The sequence below is a fragment of the Erinaceus europaeus genome, chromosome 4 (assembly GCF_950295315.1).
Source record: "Erinaceus europaeus chromosome 4, mEriEur2.1, whole genome shotgun sequence".
Lineage (NCBI taxonomy): Eukaryota > Metazoa > Chordata > Mammalia > Eulipotyphla > Erinaceidae > Erinaceus > Erinaceus europaeus.
The window spans coordinates 127,744,575-127,764,857 of record NC_080165.1 but is presented as its reverse complement, the minus strand read 5'-3'; the positions used below and the strand labels follow the sequence as shown (position 1 = coordinate 127,764,857).

Sequence of the window (20,283 nt, the reverse complement as noted above, 5' to 3'; positions counted from 1 at the left end):
AGCAGAGCCTAACAACAAATCCTTAATGTGGGTTTCATTTCTGGAACTTCCGATCTGATGACTTCAAGAATTTGACAGTTGTATGACAGTGTAATTTATCCTAGGATGGCAACAGACGACATCCTGTGAATACAGCTTGATGCCTCTGCAAAATCGTCTATGAAAATATGTAGCTGATTGTGGAGCCACAGTTCCCATAGTTATCCTTTGAAATATTCCTGAAAATGTGAGTCTTACTGTTAGGTAAACATGAATACCAGATATGGCAACAGAGCCAGAGCTGAAAATTATAGCATCAATATGGTCCTTTTAATTTTTTTTCTTTTACCACTGCGTTTACTTATATGTTATGTTTTGCTATTCTAGGTTTGTGTGCTGGAGAGGCAAATATTTGACTTCCTCGGATATCAGTGGGCACCTATCCTGGCAAATTTCGTACATATTATTATCGTCATTCTTGGTTTATTTGGAACTATTCAATATAGACCTCGTTACATAACAGGAGTAAGTACCCTTCCTGTCTTTTTAAAAATATATATTGAAATAGAGAAGGGATATGCAAATGGTAGATGTCTTCAAAACTCATATGCATATAACATTCTTAAGTTACCATTTGTTTTCCTTGTTTAACTGTAGTACTTGAAAATGTCAAGTTCAAAACACTTGACAGAGGATATAATCATATTATATTTTCATAAATTATTCTTTCAGTCACTGTTTTCATGTACTGTAAGTAAGATTGCACCCCTCTATTTCTAAATTGTAAAATCATGACCTCTCATTTAATCATTTTACTGGGGATTTTGTCATTTTCATAATCACATTTACAAGTTGAATACAGTTTCAAGTCAATATGAGTTTATATAAGCTTTTAACAAGAAAATACTGTAATAGTAGAGGTCATTCTTAGCCATAATCTCTGTGTTCTATATAATTGCTTTTTTTTAGACTTAGAGAAAGTATTTTACATCCTCACTTAAGTTAAATTTATTTAACATAAAAGTAAAGTACAACTGCATTGTAGTTGCTACAGGAACTGTTACTTAGATTTTTTTTTTTTGCGTTTGTATGTGCCTCAGATCTCAACTATAGATTTTAATTAATGTATCTTTTGATTTCATCATTTTTATTTTTTGACAAATATAATGTCTGTGTGCATGCATTTAAAATTATAAATCAAGTCTGTACTGAAATACTGATTTATATATCAGTATATCTATATTCTGTCTTGTTGAATGCGAACCAGCAGGCTTTCTAAGGCTTCTCAAAGGATTACATTAAAAAAGCCCTCTTTTTAAAATTTATTTATTGGGGAATTAATGTTTTACATTTGACAGTAAATACAATAGTTTTTACATGTGTAACATTTCTCAGTTTTCCATATAACAGTACAATCCCCACTAGGTCCTCTGAAGGACCTGTATTCTCCCCCACCCCCCCACCCCAGAGTCTTTTACTTTGGTGCAATCTTGGATGGCCCTTGAAAATTCCATGTTAAGTGAAATAAGTCAGAAACAGAAGGATGTATATGGGATGATCTCACTCTTAGGCAGAAGTTGAAAAACAAGATCAGAAGAGCAAACACAAGTAGAACCTGAACTGGAATTGGCGTATTGCACCAAAGTAAAAGGCCCTCTTATGATCTGTTCTCTCTGTCATAAGCATCCCACATAAGTTTATTAATAATTAAATCAGCAATATTATGGCTGCTTTGAGCAAGTGTCTACTACCTAGCTAAGAATGAGTGAGTGAGATGCCAGGTCTTCTTTTGTAGGTAAATTAAGTGTGTGTCTGTCGTCTCTCAGGATTTAGAGCTGTGTAAATCCTTGTGAAAATAAATGTAGGACCTGTTTTGTTGCAGGATGAAATTTTTCAGTACACAAGATGCCACAATAATGTTCATATTTTCAGTTGCAAAGAATGTATAATTTCAAATTGTAATTTGACAGTGTTAAGGAAATATGACAGTGCTTGGAAGTTGGTCTTCTGATGTTATAATACTGAAGTTGAGACCTTGTATTTGTCAAATTCTGACTTTGGATCCCATTTTCTTACTCATACTTTGTTCTTATTTTTATTTTTTATTTTTTTACTAAGGAGGGTTAATGCTTTACAGTCCAATCATTGACATATATATATATATATATATATATATATATATATATATATATACAATTTCGTTACGTAATAGGCCCCCTAAATTTTCTTCCTATTCTCCCTTTCCCTTCTTCCCCAGAGTCCTTTGCTCTCCTATGAAATCACTGAGACACAGAAAGTGACTCATAGGATTGAGTAGATGTTTTACCATGCCTTATATCTACAGGGTTTGAGTTCTAGCACCACATAAGCACACTAAGCACAGCACAATGAAATATCATGGATGGTAAAGTAGTGCTTTAGTATTTCCTTACTCGTTCAAAAATGTATATAGAAAACACTGGATGAGGAGGCTTAGAAATGCCATGTGTATACAATACAGGGTATATTCTCCAGCATTTAAAAAAAATAAAATGAAAGGAGTTATTGTGTTAACACATAATCTCTAGTTAATTATTTTGTCATAAAATGAAAGCTTGTTAAATTACCTTAAATCTTTCATTATACTGTGAAGCTCTTTTCTGTGTATTTGTTATTATTGCTGTTTGTTGGTTTATTATTTTTTTCCAGAGCATTGTTCAGCCTTGACTGGCCTATGGTTGTATGGGTATTGAATCTGGGACCTGTTAATCCTCGGGCATGAAAGTCTATTGCTTGCGTATATGCTGTCTTTCCAACACCTCCTTTATGATTTTCCTTTTATAACTAATGTTGTTCTCAGTATCATCATATAAATATGTCATCTCCATGATCTGGGAGGTGGTGCAGTGGGTCAAGCATTGACTCTCAAACATGAGGTTCTGAGTTCAATCCCCAGCAGCACATGTACCAGAGTGATGTCTGGTTCTTTCTCTCTTTTCTCCTATCTTTCTCACTATTGAATAAATAAAATACTAAAAAAAAAAAAAAAAAGAAAAAGAAAAAGAAAAAACATGTCATCTCCTTTATTTCTGATATTCTGTAGATAAAAATCTGAATGTAGATCAAAATTTTGGACAATTTACTTATTTTTATTTTTTAGCATTTTAAAAGTATTATTTGTTTATTTATTATTGGACAGAGTCAGAAATTGAGAGGGAGGAGATAGAGATAGGAAAAGAGACAGAGAAACACCTGCAGCCTTGCTTCATCACTCATGAAGCTTTCACCTGTAGGTAGGGACTAGGGGTGTGAACCCAGGTCCTTGCACACTGTAATGTGTGCACTTAACCAGCCTGGCCCCTTTTGGGGACAATTTAAAAACTAGTAAGTTTGTTTTGAAGAGTAAGTGGGAAATTCTCAAAAATGACTTTAGCAGAATTCTTTGTGTTTAAAAATGCTCAGTAAATACTAACTATAATGTTTTTCTTTATTTTTTTTTGCTGTAATACTATTATTTGAAAATAACACCAAATTATATAAGCTAGAAATATGATGACAGCAATTTAAAACAAAATTACAGATTTCTAAACTATTGGTTGAACTATTTTTATCTCTTATTCCAAGCTGCAACTCTATAAAATTAATACAAGATTTCCATTTATCAATTTATTGTTTCATCCCTTTGGATAAAATATATACATTTTTTTCAAGACAAAAATGCAAGATAAGAGTTAGGATGCCATGGGACATCTTTTAGATGGAAGAAATGCTATGTAGCTGAGACAATGTCTGAAATCTTTCTGAGGTCTTAACAATGTCTTTGAGCTACATCTTTGATTTGATCTTGACTTGCAGACAACATTCTGAATTTGATCTTTTCTCTGAGACAATATCTTACTAGGAAAATCTTTTTGTCAGCTGGAGATGCTGTAAATGCAAATTTTTTTTTTTCCAAACTCAGCAAGCCCTGGGTTGGAAATACATCCTCAAAAGTCTGTCTGAAAACTGAATTGTTCTTTTTTTTCTTTATGTCTCATTTTCAATATCCTGTTATGTGGTGCTAGAAGACAACAAATAACATTGTCAGCTATTTCCTAGGATTTCTTAGTTTCACACATTTATAAGCATATTGTCCATAATTGCAGTAATTGCAGGTAATGGTCAAAATAATAATTATAATAATAATCATTCTGATGTATTTTTTTGTCCTGGACTGAAAAACATCTTGCTCCCAAAAATTTCATGGTTGTTCTTTCTACCTCCAGTGGTAGTAACAGTGTCCCAATGCACTCTGGCCTTCACCTCAGGGTTTTATCAGGACAACAAAACTGTATTTTAGATTTGCAATCAAGTAGAACCTAGTTTCTGGTGCTAATCACTATTCTAGTAATCTGTTTTTCTATATTTTCCAGTTAACAAATAATCTCTGTAACAGTGGGCTAATATAATCTCAGGCTATCACTATATATGGAAAGTCAAAGTGGATTTGGGAAAATAGAGAATTTTCAATAAAATTGTAACTTTTTTTAGTTTCCCTGAAGATAACAAAGGAATTCAAATTAAAAGAAATATGATTGGAAACAAATGACATAATTTCTAGTCTATGAAGGATCAAATTTAGCAGAGAAATTTATAATTATTGGCAAGCTGCACTAACAATGTATTTTGTAATTGTGATCTATAAAGATCTTAAAAACACCCTCACTTTAAAAAATAACATTTTAAACCGACAAAAATAACTCACCTTTATAGTGTGCTTCTTTGCTTTATACAAGAGGCCCAAATACCACTGGAGGATACTTTAGTGCTGTGTTATCTATCTGTTTACATTTTTCTTTCTCTCTTTCTTTCTTTCTTTCTTTCTTTCTTTCTTTCTTTCTTTCTTTCTTTTCTTTCTTTCTTTCTTTCTTTCTTCCTGACTTTCTTTCCTTTTTTCTTTCTCTTTTTATTTGTAAAAAGGAAAAACTGACAAAACCATAGGATAACAGGGGTACAACTCCACACAGTTACCACTACCAGAACTCCATATCCCATCCCCTCCCCTGAGAGCTTTCTTTTCTTTAACCCTCTGGGAGTATGGACCCAGGGTCATTCTGGAATGCAGAAGGTGGAAGGTCTGACTTCTGTAATTGCTTCCCTGCTGATCATGGGCATTGACAGGTCAATCAATACTCCCAGAATGCCTCTCTCTTTAACTAGTGGGGCAGGCTCCTGGGAAATCAGAGCTCCAGGACATATTACTGGGGTTGTCTGTCCAGAGAAGTCAGGTTGGCATCATGGTAACATCTGGAACCTGGTGGTTGAAAAGAGAGTTAACATATAAAGCCAAATAAATTGTTGACTAATCATGACCCTAAGGGTTGGAATAGTGTAGATGAAGAGTTGGGGAAGTTTCCGTTTTGCAGATAGCTAGTAGGCATATTTTAGTTATATTCCAAAGGGCATATGGCTATACTAGTTTTCTTTTTTCCCTGAACCTGAAATCTGATATGCAGATGGATCCAAGTTATTGTCTGGGGAGATGATGTCATGGCTAGAAAAAGGACCACAAAGCTGGATCAGGGAAGAGAGTGTTAGTCTGCTTCTAAATTCTGCTTCTAAGACCCCTTCTATTGCACTGCTTAATGGTCTATTTACATAATCACCTTGTTACCTGGGAACCACCCTGCCTGCAGGGCATTGGTTTAATCCCACTGGTTCGAACTCTCTTTTTGCTCCACCCCCTCTCCTAGTCACACCCTGTTCTCCACCACTAGTTTGCATTCTTTTTTGACTCCACTATGTCACATCCTGTTTCCACCCTACTTGGTGAGTATAAATACAGCTGCTCTTCTGATATAACACACAGTGGAATTACCTTCCAACTCTGAGAGTCTCAGAGTCTCTCTCCTGCAAAGCTAACCTGGCAATAAAGATTGAACTAAGTCCCACTCAGCCATGAGTCCCTGGTCGTCTCTCTCCCACCTGCGAAGCTAGCCTGGCAAGAGAGTAGCTTCCAAATATGGGAAAGGTGTATAAATATTGTTGACTGTAAACCCCATCAATTTGATGTGATCTGGGTCTCATATTCAGCTTAGGAGCTGATGTGACCTCTGCATCCCTATAGATCTGAGCTCAAATTCTGTGGTCATAAGTAGGAAAGTTCCAAGCTGCCCCAATATCAAGACCCATCTTCCTCAGATGTAGCATAAAGTATGTTGTCCAGCCTCCCTTCAGAGGATGGAACATTCTCTGCCATTGTTGATCCAAGTTTAGGGATAGGTCCTATGGGGGCACACAAAAGGGTCTATTTTATTGTTCCTGATAGGAATGACTGGTAACAATAGAGAGAGGGGTTTATTCAAGGTCTTGGCCCATCATGTCTGTTTGGGAATTTCAGGACTCCCCGATTATGGCTCCAGTTGATAGGGTGGCCTGATAGTGACTAAAGAGTTATCCTTAAAGCATGCCAGTCTCTTGCCCTTATTCAGCTTTTGCAGTCCTTGCTTTGATGAGGTTAGCTTTGGAGTGAGTGTGAGAACTGTAATAGGAAGTAGGTGACGAGGGTATCTAAGTCTAAGTAGACACTATTTCATGATGAACTTTATACTGACTCACTACAGACTGTTATGTATTTTTGCCTTCAGGTATGTATTTTGGCCTAATTTATGGTTACATGTGAACATATTTTCTATCTTATGGGACCTGGTCTATATTTAGGTTTGGGAACTTTGTTAGGAAGTGAATCATCTGGAACTGAATTAGAGAATCCTAAGAAAGGAAAGGTCTCACTCCAGTAATGAGGCTGAAGGGTTGACATTCCATGCCTGATGTCTCTGGACACATTCTGGAGTGGAGCATGCTGAGGTGGTACTCATTCCGTTGATTAGGTTGGGATCAACAGATGCAATATCATTTGGTATGAATTGAGAGAAGTTTGCAGGAAAGTGAGCCCCACCCTAGAGGTTCCAGGACTAGGGGAAATATAGGCTCTATAGAGGAAGTGGGAGGTTCCTGCTGTTTTAGGGTTTAAGAAGGCAATAGATAGTTATTGCTATAATCACATTATTTGGCAATTGGATTAACTTTGAAATATCCCTTTGTTAGGATTTCCTGTATCATACACAACATCACCATAATTTATGTACTTTGACTTTATTTGTATATAGTTGTGCCACCAGTTGCTTCTGTTCTCCCTGGTCTAAGCTTTTAAGAGAGTCAACATATGGAAAACTCATCCTATGTTCTGTGCATTTAAAAGTTTGAAGCAGTCAATCAATGTTTCCCCTCTCATAGTAATTAAATAGTGATTTATATGACTAGAAATTAGTAAGAGTGTACATAAACACCATTCCCACCACCAAAAGACTGTGTGGCATCCCATCCTGCCCCCTCCCCCCACACCTCCCCACTCCCACCCCTATGAAGCTGAACATCCACCCTCACCCTTATCCCAGGGTTTTTACTTTGGTGCCATACTTCACATTAGTCTCTTTCTAACTGAAAACTATCAGCTTTAAGCAGTGATAAAAATAAATAAATAAGTAAAATAATAAATACTCCCTTTATTATTTTATCACTTAGGAGAAATAACTTTTTTCATTGAAGATAACCTATCTAAAATCATCTCTCTAAATTATCCTTCTCAGAACTCTACAAGGAAATATATTTCACTGTGTTCTTGTTGACTGACTCTAGTATCACTTGCTCTCTTATTTAGGAATATAGTAGCAAATTCATCATAGTTATTTAGAAGTTCATTTTTAAATAAAATGTATTGATGTAACTTTGATTTGGAAAGACTTTGTAAATTTCAGATACATAGCATTAGATTTAGACATCTTTATATACTGCATCATGATGATTGTCAAAAGTCTAGTTTTCATCTCTCACCATATATTTGAGCCCTGTTTGCATCTGATTACTTTTAGTGTTCTTTGTTCACTTTTCCTCTGAAATATATACACACACACAAATATACGTATATATATTAAGCATAGTAGTGTCTTAAATATCGTAAGTTTTCATTCTGAGGTTTTATGTTCACAGTATCAATTTTCTTTACCATTGTGATGACTTCCGTTGCTTTAAAGTAATAAAGTTGACATCTTCATTCTTTGTTTATTAAGTAATGTTAATTCACAGATCATATGTGCACAATTTCACTTCTCTTCAAATGTAATTATTAAATCATATAGTCAGATTATTTTAAAGTTTCAAGAAATCTCGATATTGGTTTCCATAGACCTGGACTAATTTTATTTCCACCTAAAGTGCACACGTTTCCTTTCACTCAAATCCTCATCAGCACTAGCTATTTCTATCCTTGTTGATCTAAGTTGGAGGTGTATCTCTTTACTCTGGTAATTTTCACAGAGAATTTTGTTTCATGCCTCTCCTACAAAAAGAAGTGAACAAGATTATTTTGTCTCTATATGATTCCACTGCTGTTTATACTGTTTTTTTTTTCTAACTGCCACAACTGTGAATTCTTTTTTTTTAATTTATTTTTTATTTAAGAAAGGATAAATTAACAAAATCATAGGGTAGGAGGGGTACAACTCCACACAATTCCCACCACCCAATCTCCATATCCCATCCTCTCCCCGATAGCTTTCCCATTCTCTATCCCTCTGGGAGCATGGACCCAGGGTCTTTGTGCGTTGCAGAAGGTGGGAGGTCTGGCTTCTTTAATTGCTTCCCCGCTGAACATGGGTGTTGACTGGTCGGTCCATACTCCCAGTCTGCCTCTCTCTTTCCCTAGTAGCGTGGGTCTCTGGGGAAGTGGAGCTCCAGGGCACATTGGTGGGGTCTTCAGTCCAGGGAAGCCTGACCAGCAAGCATCCTGATGGCATCTGGAACCTGGTGGCTGAAAAGAGAGTTAACATGCAAAGCCAAACAAATTGTTGAGCAATCATGGACCCAAAGCTTGGAATAGTGGAGAGGAAGTGTTGGGGGGGGGGGTACTCACTGCAAACTCTAGTGTACTTCTACTTTCAGGTATATATTTTGCACTAGTTTAGGAATACATGTGAACATAAGCTCTCTCTCACAGAACCTGGTCTATATCTAGGTTTTGGGAACTGTGAATTCTTGTAGCCATCCATGTAGTACCTTCCTCCTGGAGAGTTTCCTAGAGCCAGCTCTTTTTTTTTTTTATTTTTGTTTAACTTTATAGGGGAAAGTAATTATTTATAATTGTCACATATATGCAGTTTCTTTTTAATATACTTTTAGTTTTTAGTATTATGATAGAGAAATAGTGTATGTGTGTGTGGGGGGCAAAGTAAAAGACACTTGCAAGGTAAAAAAAAGACACCACTCATGAGACTTCTCCCCTGTGGTGTGATCTGGAGGCTTGAGCCTGTGCCTTGGACATGTTAACTTGGACACTTTACTAGCTGCACCGTCATCGACCAGCTCTCTCTCCCCCTCTTCCCCCTATCACTCTACGGGGGAGCAGAGGGGCAGCGCTAATGCACTCAGTTAAGTGCACATATTACCAAACACAAGGACCTGAGTTCAAACCCCTGCACCCCACATGTAGCAAGAATGCTTCATGAACAATGAAGCAAGTCTTCAGGTGTCTTTCTCCTTCTCTATCTCTCTCTCCTCTCTCAATTTCTCTCTGCCCTAATAAAAATTAGAAATGTATTGACAATTTGAGATCACTATTAAAATTCAGTCTGATTACAAGTTTGAAGTCTTAAGTGCTTAGACTGAAGGAGCCTATGGGCTGTGCATTAACAGGTTTGAGACATTCAATCAGTTTTTCTGCTCTCATATTAATTAAATAGTGATTTTTTTTGAGACTACAACTTAATAGGATTGTACATCAACACCATTCCCACCACCAAAGGAAAAAAATAAAATAAAAGAGAGAAAGAAATGAAGAAAGAAAAAGAAAGAAACGAAGAAAGAAACCAAAGAAAGAAACAAAAAAGAAAAATGAACAGGCTGCGAGGAGTAGTACAAGCACCCAGCCCCTGCAATAACCCTGATGGCAAAATAAATAAATAAATAAATATAAATAAAGCATTTAAAAATACATTTAATAAATAAATAAATGCATTTAAAATAAATACTAAATAAATAAATACATTTTTTTAAAAAAGAGAGAAAGTGAAAGAGATAAAAGCACTATGGAGTTCTGAATTTATCTCAGTATGATTTTTGCAAATGCTACTCAAGATGCTGCAATAGAAGAACTCATCATTTGTCACAGCTGACATGTATATAGGTTTCTGAACTACTCATCTGTCTCTGGTCATGTGCATTCACTCATCTTCAGTGTTAGAGTGTTTTGTAGAAAACTGAGAAAATTTATACATGTACCAAAAGTTCTGTTAGCTCCTCTAATAAAATATTTTCAAACTTTTATAATACATTTTATATATAATTATATATAAACACATCTAAGAGAGTCTTCCTTAAACTGTGCTTAACCTCACTTTTTTTTTTTCTTGATTTCCTTCTGTCCATTTCTTTCTCTCCTTTCAAACTTTAAAATTGTCTCATATTTTTTTAATTTTTTAAAATTTTTATTTATTTCCTTTTGTTGCCCTTGTTTCATTGTTGTAGTTATTGTTGATGTTGTTGGATAGGACAGAGAGAAATGGAGAGAGGAGGGGAAGACAGAGAGGGGAGAGAAAGATAGACACCTGCAGACCTGCTTCACCTCTTTTGAAACGACTCCCCAGCATGTGGGGAGCCTGGGGCTCAAACGGGGATCCTTATGGGGGTCCCTGCACTTCGCACCATGTGCACTTAACCCACTGCACTACCCCCCCCCCCAAACCGACTCCCTTGTCTCATATTTGTATGGCTTTTTTCTGAGTCTGTTTAACTGTGCATCACCTTGTTGAGTGTTACATGTTCCTTGTTTCTTTCTCTGTGGCACTCTTTTCAATAACTCTTGCAAAGCAAGTCTGGTAATGGCAAACTTCCTCAGTTTTTGTATGTCTGGTACTGCTTTGATTTCTACTTCATATTTGAATGATAGGATTGCAGGGTAAAGTGTGCATGGCTGGCAGTTATTATCTTTTAAAACCTTGAACATATCATTTCACTTTCTTCTGGCCTCCATGGTTTCTGTAGCAAAATCAGATGTCTCTTACTATCACTTTTATAAGTCATTTTCTTCTTTTCCCTGGGAGCTTATAATTTTTTTTTCTCCTTGTCCTTGGATTATGATAATTTTACAATGAAGTGTCTTGGTGTAGGTCTATTTGGGGTTAGAAATTTGAGAGCTCTCATTTCTTTCTGGACATCTATATCTTTACCACATCCCAGATATGGTAATATTTCCTCTTGAGTACTTTCTGTTGCCTCCTGCTTCTCCTTTTCCCACCCAATCACCAATATTCTGATAGAGATGTCCCTTTGTTCACCAGAAGTCCCAGCAGTTGTCTGATGGAATTTATGGAATCATTTTGTTGTAAAAATAGTTTCCCAGGAGAGAGCCAATCCTCTGTGACTAGATCACCATAACTCTTCCCCTAGAAGTCCGTGATTTAAATTTTAATTGTTCATAGAGCTTAGTTGCACAAGGAAAATAAAACTGCTAAAATAAATTACCCTCCCCCTGCAATAAGGGGGAAAAAATAAAGAAAACTTGTAATGACACACACAGTAGAGTGCATATATTGCCATGGTCAAGAACCTGCATACAAGTCCCTGTCCTTACAAGCAGGGGAGAAGTTTCACAAGTGTTGAAGGAGTATTGGAGGTATCTTTCTCTCTGCCCCTCTACCTCTCCATCTTCTTCTCAATTTCCTTTTTTTTTTTCTATTAAAAAAAAGTGAAGATCTTCTCCCATTCTGTGAGGGGTCTCTCTGTTTGTTTAGTAGTTTCTTTGGCTGTGCAGAAGCTTTTCAATTTGATGTAGTCCCATTGGTTTGTTTCTGCTTTAGTCTTCCTTGCAATTGGGTTTGATTCATCAAAGATGTCCTTGAGGTGTAGGTGGGAAAGTGTTTTACCAATGTTTTCCTCTAAGTATTTGATTGTTTCTGGTCTGATATCTAGGTCTTTGATCCATTTGGAGTTGATTTTTGTTTCTGATGAGATAAAGTGGTTCAATTTCATTCTTCTGCATGTTACAACCCAGTTTTCCCAGCACCATTTATTGAAGAGAGCCTCCTTTTTCCATTTAATCCTTTGGGCCACATTATCAAATATTAGATTCCCATAGGTGTTGGGATTTATTTCTGGGTTTTCAATTCTGTTCCACTGGTCTGTGTGCCTATTTTTGTTCCAGTACCATGCTGCTTTGATGATGATGGCTTTATAATATAGTTTAAGATCTGGGAGTGTGATGCCTCCATTTCTGTTTCTTTTCCTCAAGATGGTTTTGGCAATTCTAGGTGTTTTCAGGTTCCAGATAAATGATTGTAGTGTGTGTTCTATTCTCTTAAAGAAGCTTGGTGGAACTTTGATGGGTATTGCATTAAATTTGTATATGGCTCTGGGGAGAATATTCATTTCGATGATATTTATTCTTCCAATCCATGAGCATGGGATATCTTGCCATTTCTTGATATCAGTTTCTATTTCCTTGAGTAGCGACTCATAGTTTTCAGCATACAAGTCTTTCACTTCTTTGGTCAACTTTATTCCTAGGTATTTGATTGATTTTGCTGAAACAGTAAATGGGAGTGATTTCTGGATGTCTTCTTCTTCAGATTTAGTGTTTGCATAAAGAAATGCCACTGATTTTTGTACATTGATTTTGTAGCCTGATACCTTGCTATATTGCCTAATAACTTCCAGTAATTTTCTGCTGGATTCTTTAGGTTTTTCTATATATACTATCATATCATCTGCAAATAGTGAGAGCTTGACTTCTTCACTTCCAATCTGTATTCCTTTGATTTCTTTCTCTTGCCTGATTGCTATGGCAAGAACTTCCAATACTATGTTGAATGGTAATGGTGACAGTGGACAGCCCTGTCTAGTCCCCGATCTGAGAGGGAATGCTTTCAGCTTCTGTCCATTAAGTATGATGTTGGCTGTAGGTTTGCTATATATAGACTCCACTATCTTGAGGAATTCCCCATATATTCCCATTTTTTGTAGAGTTTTGAGCATGCCATACATCAGACAAGAAACTAATCACCAAAATATATAAAGAGCTCAGCAAACTTAGCACCAAAAAAGCAAATGACCCCATCCAAAAATGGGCAGAGGATATGAACAAAACATTCACTACAGAGGAGATCCAAAAGGCTAACAAACATATGAAAAGATGCTCTAGGTCACTGATTGTCAGAGAAATGCAAATTAAGACAACACTAAGATACCACCTCACTCCTGTAAGAATGGCATACATCAAAAAGGACAGCAGCATCAAATGCTGGAGAGGATGTGGGGACAGAGGAACCCTTTTACATTGCTGGTGGGAATGTAAATTGGTACAGCCTCTGTGGAGAGCAGTCTGGAAAACTCTCAGAAGGCTACACATGGACCTTCCATATGACCCAGTAATTCCTCTCCTGGGGTTATACCCCAAGGACTCCATAACACCCAACCAAAAAGAGGTGTGTACTCCTATGTTCATAGCAGCACAGTTCATAATAGCTAAAACCTGGAAGCAACCCAGGTGCCCAACAACAGATGAGTGGCTGAGAAAGCTGTGGTATATATACACAATGGAATACTATGCAGCTATCAAGAACAATGAACCCACCTTCTCTGACCCATCTTGGACAGAGCTAGAAGGAATTATGTTAAGTGAGCTAAGTCAGAAAGATAAAGATAAGTATAGGATGATCCCACTCCTCAACACAAGTTGAGTAAGAAGATCTGAAAGGGAAACTAAAAGCAGGACCTGACCAAATTGTAAGTAGGGCACCAAAGTAAAAACCCTGTGGTGAGGGGTAGACATGCAGTTTCCTGGGCCAGTGGGGGGTGGGAGTGTGTGGGAGGGATGGATCAGTCTTTGGTGGTGGGAATGGTGTTTAGGTACACTCCTAGCAAAATGTAGACATATAAATCACTAGTTAATTAATATGAGAGGGAGAAAATTAATTGTATGTCTCAAAGTTTTTCAAAACACAAACTTCATCTTTTTAATATATAGGCTGTGTTTTTGATATGTGGACTCTCTCAAAAGCCTAGACCAAGTAGATTAGAAGCATCCAATAGCACAGCTATATACAAGATACTGGATACTGTACAGCAAACCCTAACAAAAGGACTTTTCAAAGTTAACCCAATTACCAAATAATGTGATGATAACATTAACTATCGATTGTCTTTTGGAACCCTAAGACAGCAGGAACCTCACATCTCCACTATAGAGCCCCTACTTCCCCCAGTCCTGGAACCCTTGGATAGGGCCCACTTTCCCGTATGCCTCTCCCAATCCATAACAAATAATATTGCATCTGCCTGTCACAACCTAACGAACACAACGATTGCCACCTCAACATGCTTCACCTCAGACTGTGTCTAGAGACTTCACGTGTGGAATGACAACCCTTCAGCTTCATTACTCGGGTGAGACCTTTCCTTTTATAGTACACTCTAATTTCATCTCAGGTGGTTCACTTTCTAACGAAGTCCCATAACCTAGATATACACCAGTTTCTGTGAGAGAGAGCTTATATTCACACGTATCCATCAACTACTGCAAAATATATACCTGAAAGCAGGACTACACTAGAGTTCGCAGTGAGTATCTCCCTAACACTTCCTCTACACTATTCCAAGCTTTGGGTACATGATTGCTCAACAATTTGTTTGGCTTTGTATGTTAACTCTCTTTTCAATCATCAGGTTCCAGATGCCACCAGGATGCTGGCCAGGCTTCTCTGGATTGAAGACCCCACCAATGTGTCCTGGAGCTCAGCTTCCCCAGAGACACACCCTACTAGGGAAAGAGAGAGGCAGACTGGGAGTATGGACTGACCAGTCAATACCCATGTTCAGAGGGGAAGCAATTACAGAAGCCAGACCTTCTACCTTTTGCAACCCTCAATGACCCTGGGTCCATGCTCCCAGAGGGATAGAGAATGGGAAAGCTATCAGGGGAGGGGGTGAGTTGTGGAGATTGGGTGGTGGGAATTGTGTGGAGTTGTACCCCTCCTACTTTATGGTTTTGTTAATTAATCCTTTCTTAAATAAAAAAAAAAGTGAACAGGCAAATCCCAGCAACAACCGCAACAACCATAGTGGCAATTTAAACAAACAAAAATCTAAAATAACTTAATGCCACTTCTTCATTACCACTTTCCAATTCTTGCATTTGTTTCTCTACATTATTACTTCCCTAAAACTTTGTGCATTCCTGGCAGTAATCTCTGAAAAGTTATTAGTATGTGTTCAAGCAGTTGTTTTACTTCTTCAGTTTTTCTAGGAGGATAAAATATAAAGAAAAACTTATTGCAGCTAAAACAGTAAAAATGTACACTTTCTGTGTTCAGGACAGAAAAATCAATGTGGATTAGAGATGAAGAGACTTGAGAAAGTAGTAAATTAACAATACTTCTAATGACTTAGAGTAGTTGTGAAAATGAGTCTTTTCCCATAAGCCTAGGAGGAGGAAAAACATCATTACAACTTTTATGGATTTAGCCTGTAGACCTAAAATAAATGTAATAATGTAACATGGTGAATGCAATTTATTCTCAAAAGGATGTATTCCCTTGGGGAAATGTGGGCCATTTACTCTATAAGAAGATACTTTATGTTGTTATTCGTGTATTAGACTGTGACTAAAGATTTATATAACGGCAGTAAATATAAGTAATTACATTTTTTGGCAGTCTAAATTCATGTTTGAAAATCATCTAATATTTTGGTGAAAATTGTAGAAATATGTTGTGATGGATTATGTGTATATATTCATTTATTTTCTAATATAAAGGCAAACTAATTTGAAAATACTTTTGTAGCCCAAAAGTACAGCAGAAGTTATAATATTATAAAAGGTCATTTTTCTTTTTAAAAACTTATTTTTAATTTCCTTAATAGATCAAGACAGAGAGATATTTAGAGGGGAGGGAGAGACAGACAGTGAAAGAGACAGAGCGGGACACCTGCAGCCCTGTTTCACCATGTGTGAAGCTTCCCCCATGCAAGTGGGGACCAGGGGCTTGAACCTGGGTCCTTGTGCACTATACTGTGAACACTTAACCAGATGGACCACCACCTGGCCCCCTAAAAGTTCATTTTTCTTAGTCCTTTCTATCTTATTCCGTGTATCCGTGTGTGTGTGTGTGTGTGTGTGTGTGTGTGTGTATGTATATGTATACTTGTGTGGGATTTTACACATGCATGATTTCACCAAATTCAGGCCAATATTTTCTTTTCAGTTGTAGACAAACAGAAACAGAAAGAGGGAAAGATACCACAACATTGAAACTTCCCATGGTGTTATAATAAATAAACATCAGATTCTCACTGTCTGTATTTCTTGATTTTTCTCTCTATCCTTAATTTGGAAATCTTTACTTCCCTGTTTGAATTTAGACCTTTTAAAAATATTTCACCATGTGTTTATCTGTAATGTTTTGTTTCAATTGCATGCTACTCTCTCATTTCTCTGACAGCACATGTGCCTTTGTTCCTAGATAAGGAGATTCTTTTTTTTTTTTTAATTAGAACCCCAAATTAAATTTATTCATGTTCATCATTACTTACCCACATTACATCTATGTTCCCTAGCTTGGTTAGTGATATCACTGTCTACCTTAATCTCTCAAGGAAACCTTTAAATTATTATTTTTTTTTAATTTTTTATTTAAGAAAGGATTAGTCAACAAAAGCATAAGGTAGGAGGGGTACAACTCCACACAATTCCCAACACCCAATCCCCATAACCCACCCCCTCCCATGGTAGCTTTCCCATTCTCTATCCCTCTGGGAGCATGGACCCAGGGTCGTTGAGGGTTGCAGAAGGTAGAAGGTCTGGCTTCTGTAATTGCTTCCCCGCTGAACATGGGCGTTGACTGGTCGGTCCATACCCCCAGTCTGCCTCTCTCTTTCCCTAGTAGGGTGTGACTCTGGGGAAGCTGAGCTCCAGGACACATTGGTGGGGTCTTCAATCCAGGGAAGCCTAGCCAGCATCCTGGTGGCATCTGGAACCTGGTGATTGAAAAGAGAGTTAACATATGAAGCCAAACAATTTGTTGAGCAATCATGGATCCCAAGCTTGGAATAGTGGAGAGGAATGTTAGGGAGGTATACTCACTGCAAACTCTAGTGTAGTCCTGCTTTCAGGTATATATTTTGCAGTAGTTTATGGATACGTGTGCACATAAGCTCTCTCTACAAGATACTGGGTACTGTCCAGCAAACCATAACAAAAGGACTTTTCAAAGTTAACCCAATTAACAAATAATGTGATGATAATATTAACTATTGATTGTCTTTTTGAACCCTAAGACAGCAGGAACCTCACATCTTCACTATAGAGCCCCTACTTCCCCCAGTCCTGGAACCCTTGGATAGGGCCCACTTTCCCGTATGCATCTCCCAATCCAAACCAAATAACATTGCATCTGCCGATCACAACCTAACCAAAGCAACGATTGCTACCTCAACATGCTTCACCTCAGAATGTATCCAGAGACTTCACATGTGGAATGACAACCCGTCAGCTTCATTACTCGGGTGAGACCTTTCCTTTAATAGTACACCCTAATTTCATCTCAGGTAGTTCACTTTCCAACAAAGTCCCATAACCTAGATATACACCAGTTTCTGTGAGATAAGGAGATTCTTATCTAGACCTAGGAGACATCTATGCACTCTCCTCAGAGTCCTGAGTTAAGTTCAAGTTTTCTTAGATTCAATGTCTTTTCTTTCCAATCTTCTTCACAAAGAAGCTGAAAAAGTTATCCTTACAAGGTAAACCTTTAGTTTATTCTTTACACTAAATAATAGTTTTACTACATGCAGAATTAGAATTGACAATCATTTTTTAAAACAATAAGTGAATTCTTCAGTGGATTCTTAGGTGGTTGGAGAAATTGCTCAGCACACAGAGTACAGGACTTGCACACTTGAGGCTCCTGGTTTGCTCACTGACACTGTATGTACCAGAACTGTGCTCTGGTATCTCTTGCATATATATATATGGAATAAAATAAGATGAAGACTCTTTAAACAATTGAATTGTAGGATGCAGTGTTACTTATGTAAGTCACAACAAAACCTGAAAATGTTTACATTGCAAAGGAGAATTAAATATGCAATCTAAATATGCAATGTGATACTCTTCACAGCTACAATGATAAAGTTATGTATAGAATTTAATAAGAGGGAGCCGGGTGGTGGTGCAGCATGATAAGCACACATGGCACAAAGCGTAAAGACCTGGAGTAAGAATCCTGGTTCAAGCCCCGGCCCCCCACCTGCAGGGGGTTCACTTCACAAGCAGTGAAACGGGTCTGCAGGTGTCTATCTTTCTCTCCCCTCTCTGTCTTACCCTCCTCTCTCCATTTCTCTCTGTCCTATCCAACAACAACAATAATAACAACAACAATGATAAACAACAAGGGCAACAAAAGGGAAAAAATAAAAAAAGAATCTAAGCATCTCTATATGTGTTTAAAAAATAGAATTTAATAAGAATGGAAGCATACACTGATCAAGTGAGAGAAACTGAGGAATAGAAAGGTTCAGTAAATGCTTCACAGAAATAAAAACATATGAGCTTAGAAAGTATGATTATTATTTTTATTGATTTAGTAATTATCAACAAAACTGTAGGATAAGAGGGGTACAGTTCCCACCACCATATTTCCGTATCTCATCTGCTCCATTGGAAGCTTTCCTATTCTTTATCCCTCTGGGAGCATGGACCCAGGATTATTATGGGGTGCAAAAGGTCTGGCTTCTGTAATTGCTTCTCTGCTGGACTTGGGCATTGGCAGCTTGATCCATACCCCCAGCCTGTTTCTGTCTTTTCCTAGTGTGGCACGGCTCTGGATAGATGAGGTTCTAGGACACAATGGTGAGGACTTCTGTCCAAGGAACTCAGGTTGGCGTCATGGTAGCATCTGCAACTCAGTGGCATTAAGCATTAAGATATAAAGCAGAAAAAAATATTTAATAATCAGGAACCTAAAGCTAAGAGTATAGCAAATTAGATTTGGGTCATCCTATTGGAAGAAGCTAGGAAGCTTATTTGAGGTATAATCCAAGGGGCCCATGACTTTACTAATTTTTGTGTGAACTTGATAGCTAACATGTGGGTGGTAGGCTAAAGGTATTGTTTGAGGAGATGGTGTCAGAGTTGGAAATAGGACTAGAAAGCTGGATCAGGGAAGAAAGTAGCATCCAAATATGGGAAAAGTATATAAACATCATTAACTGTAAACTCCATTGGTCAGATCTGGCACCCATATTCAGCACAGGAGCCTGTGTAATCTCTGCATCCCTGTAGGTCTGAGCTCTCATTCAGTGGTTATAGTTAGGACCATAGCTAGAAAGTATGAATCTTAAGTCATTGAGAAAATAATAAGAAGGAAGATGACAGAGTGTCAGTAATAATATCCCTGTTGGGTATGACAGCAGAATTGAAATCATAGTGATGTTTAAAAATATAATTGTGATATTAATTTAAATTAAATCCACATAGTTGTGATATGGGTGTTTGTTAAAAGATAAGGCTAAATGAGTAGGTAGAGACCAGGTTGTGGAGAAAATAAGTATACATGTTTAGTTGCTTTATATAGATATTTTCCTAAGCTATTTTCATCACTGAGAGAAGGAAATATTAAAAACAAATGTCATTAGTTGATGTTGTCAAGAAGAGACTGGTATAGACAATCAATAAAGTGGAAATTAAAAGAGAAGCCATATGCAGAGATATTTAAAAATTCAGTTTTAACTTTTAAATTTTGTATTAGTAATATTGGTGTGAATAAATGGAAAAAAATTTTAAAATATTTATTTATTCCCTTTTGTTGTCCTTGTTGTTTTATTGTTGTAGTTATTATTGTTGTTGTTGATGATGTCATCATTGGATAGGACAGAGAGAAATGGAGAGAGGAGGGGAATTCAGAGAGGGGGAAAGATAGACACCTGCAGATCTTCTTTACAGCCTGTGAAGTGACTCCCCTGCAGGTGGGGAGCCAGGGGCTCAAACCAGTATCTTTACATCACAGTTCCTTGAGCTTTGCGCCATGTGCGCTTAAGCCTCTGTGCTACCTCTCAACTCCCAATGGAAAAATTTTTAGACCCTTTGTACACTGTTTCTTATAACTTCACACCACTTTTCAATAAAAGTAGTAAATGTTTTCCTATGTGTAGAAGGAATGAATTTATCATCCTAAGAGAGCCTTTGCTGAGTAGATTTAAGATATACATTTTATGTTAAATACTGAGTACCAAAGATAT

At 37.2% G+C, this 20,283-nt stretch overlaps 1 protein-coding gene across 2 annotated transcripts in view; it reads left to right on the top strand.

Moving 5' to 3' along the window:
- The window catches only part of NKAIN2 (sodium/potassium transporting ATPase interacting 2), a 1,261,504-nt gene that overhangs the window by 569,895 nt on the left and 671,326 nt on the right, over positions 1–20,283 (top strand). For both annotated transcript variants that reach the window (XR_009549596.1, XM_060190517.1), the window contains exon 2: positions 367–504. Coding sequence is in view for 1 of the 2 variants with exons in the window: in XM_060190517.1 (XP_060046500.1) it covers positions 367–504 (138 nt within the window). In the remaining variant the exon portion in view is untranslated. The remainder of the gene's footprint in view (positions 1–366; positions 505–20,283) is intronic.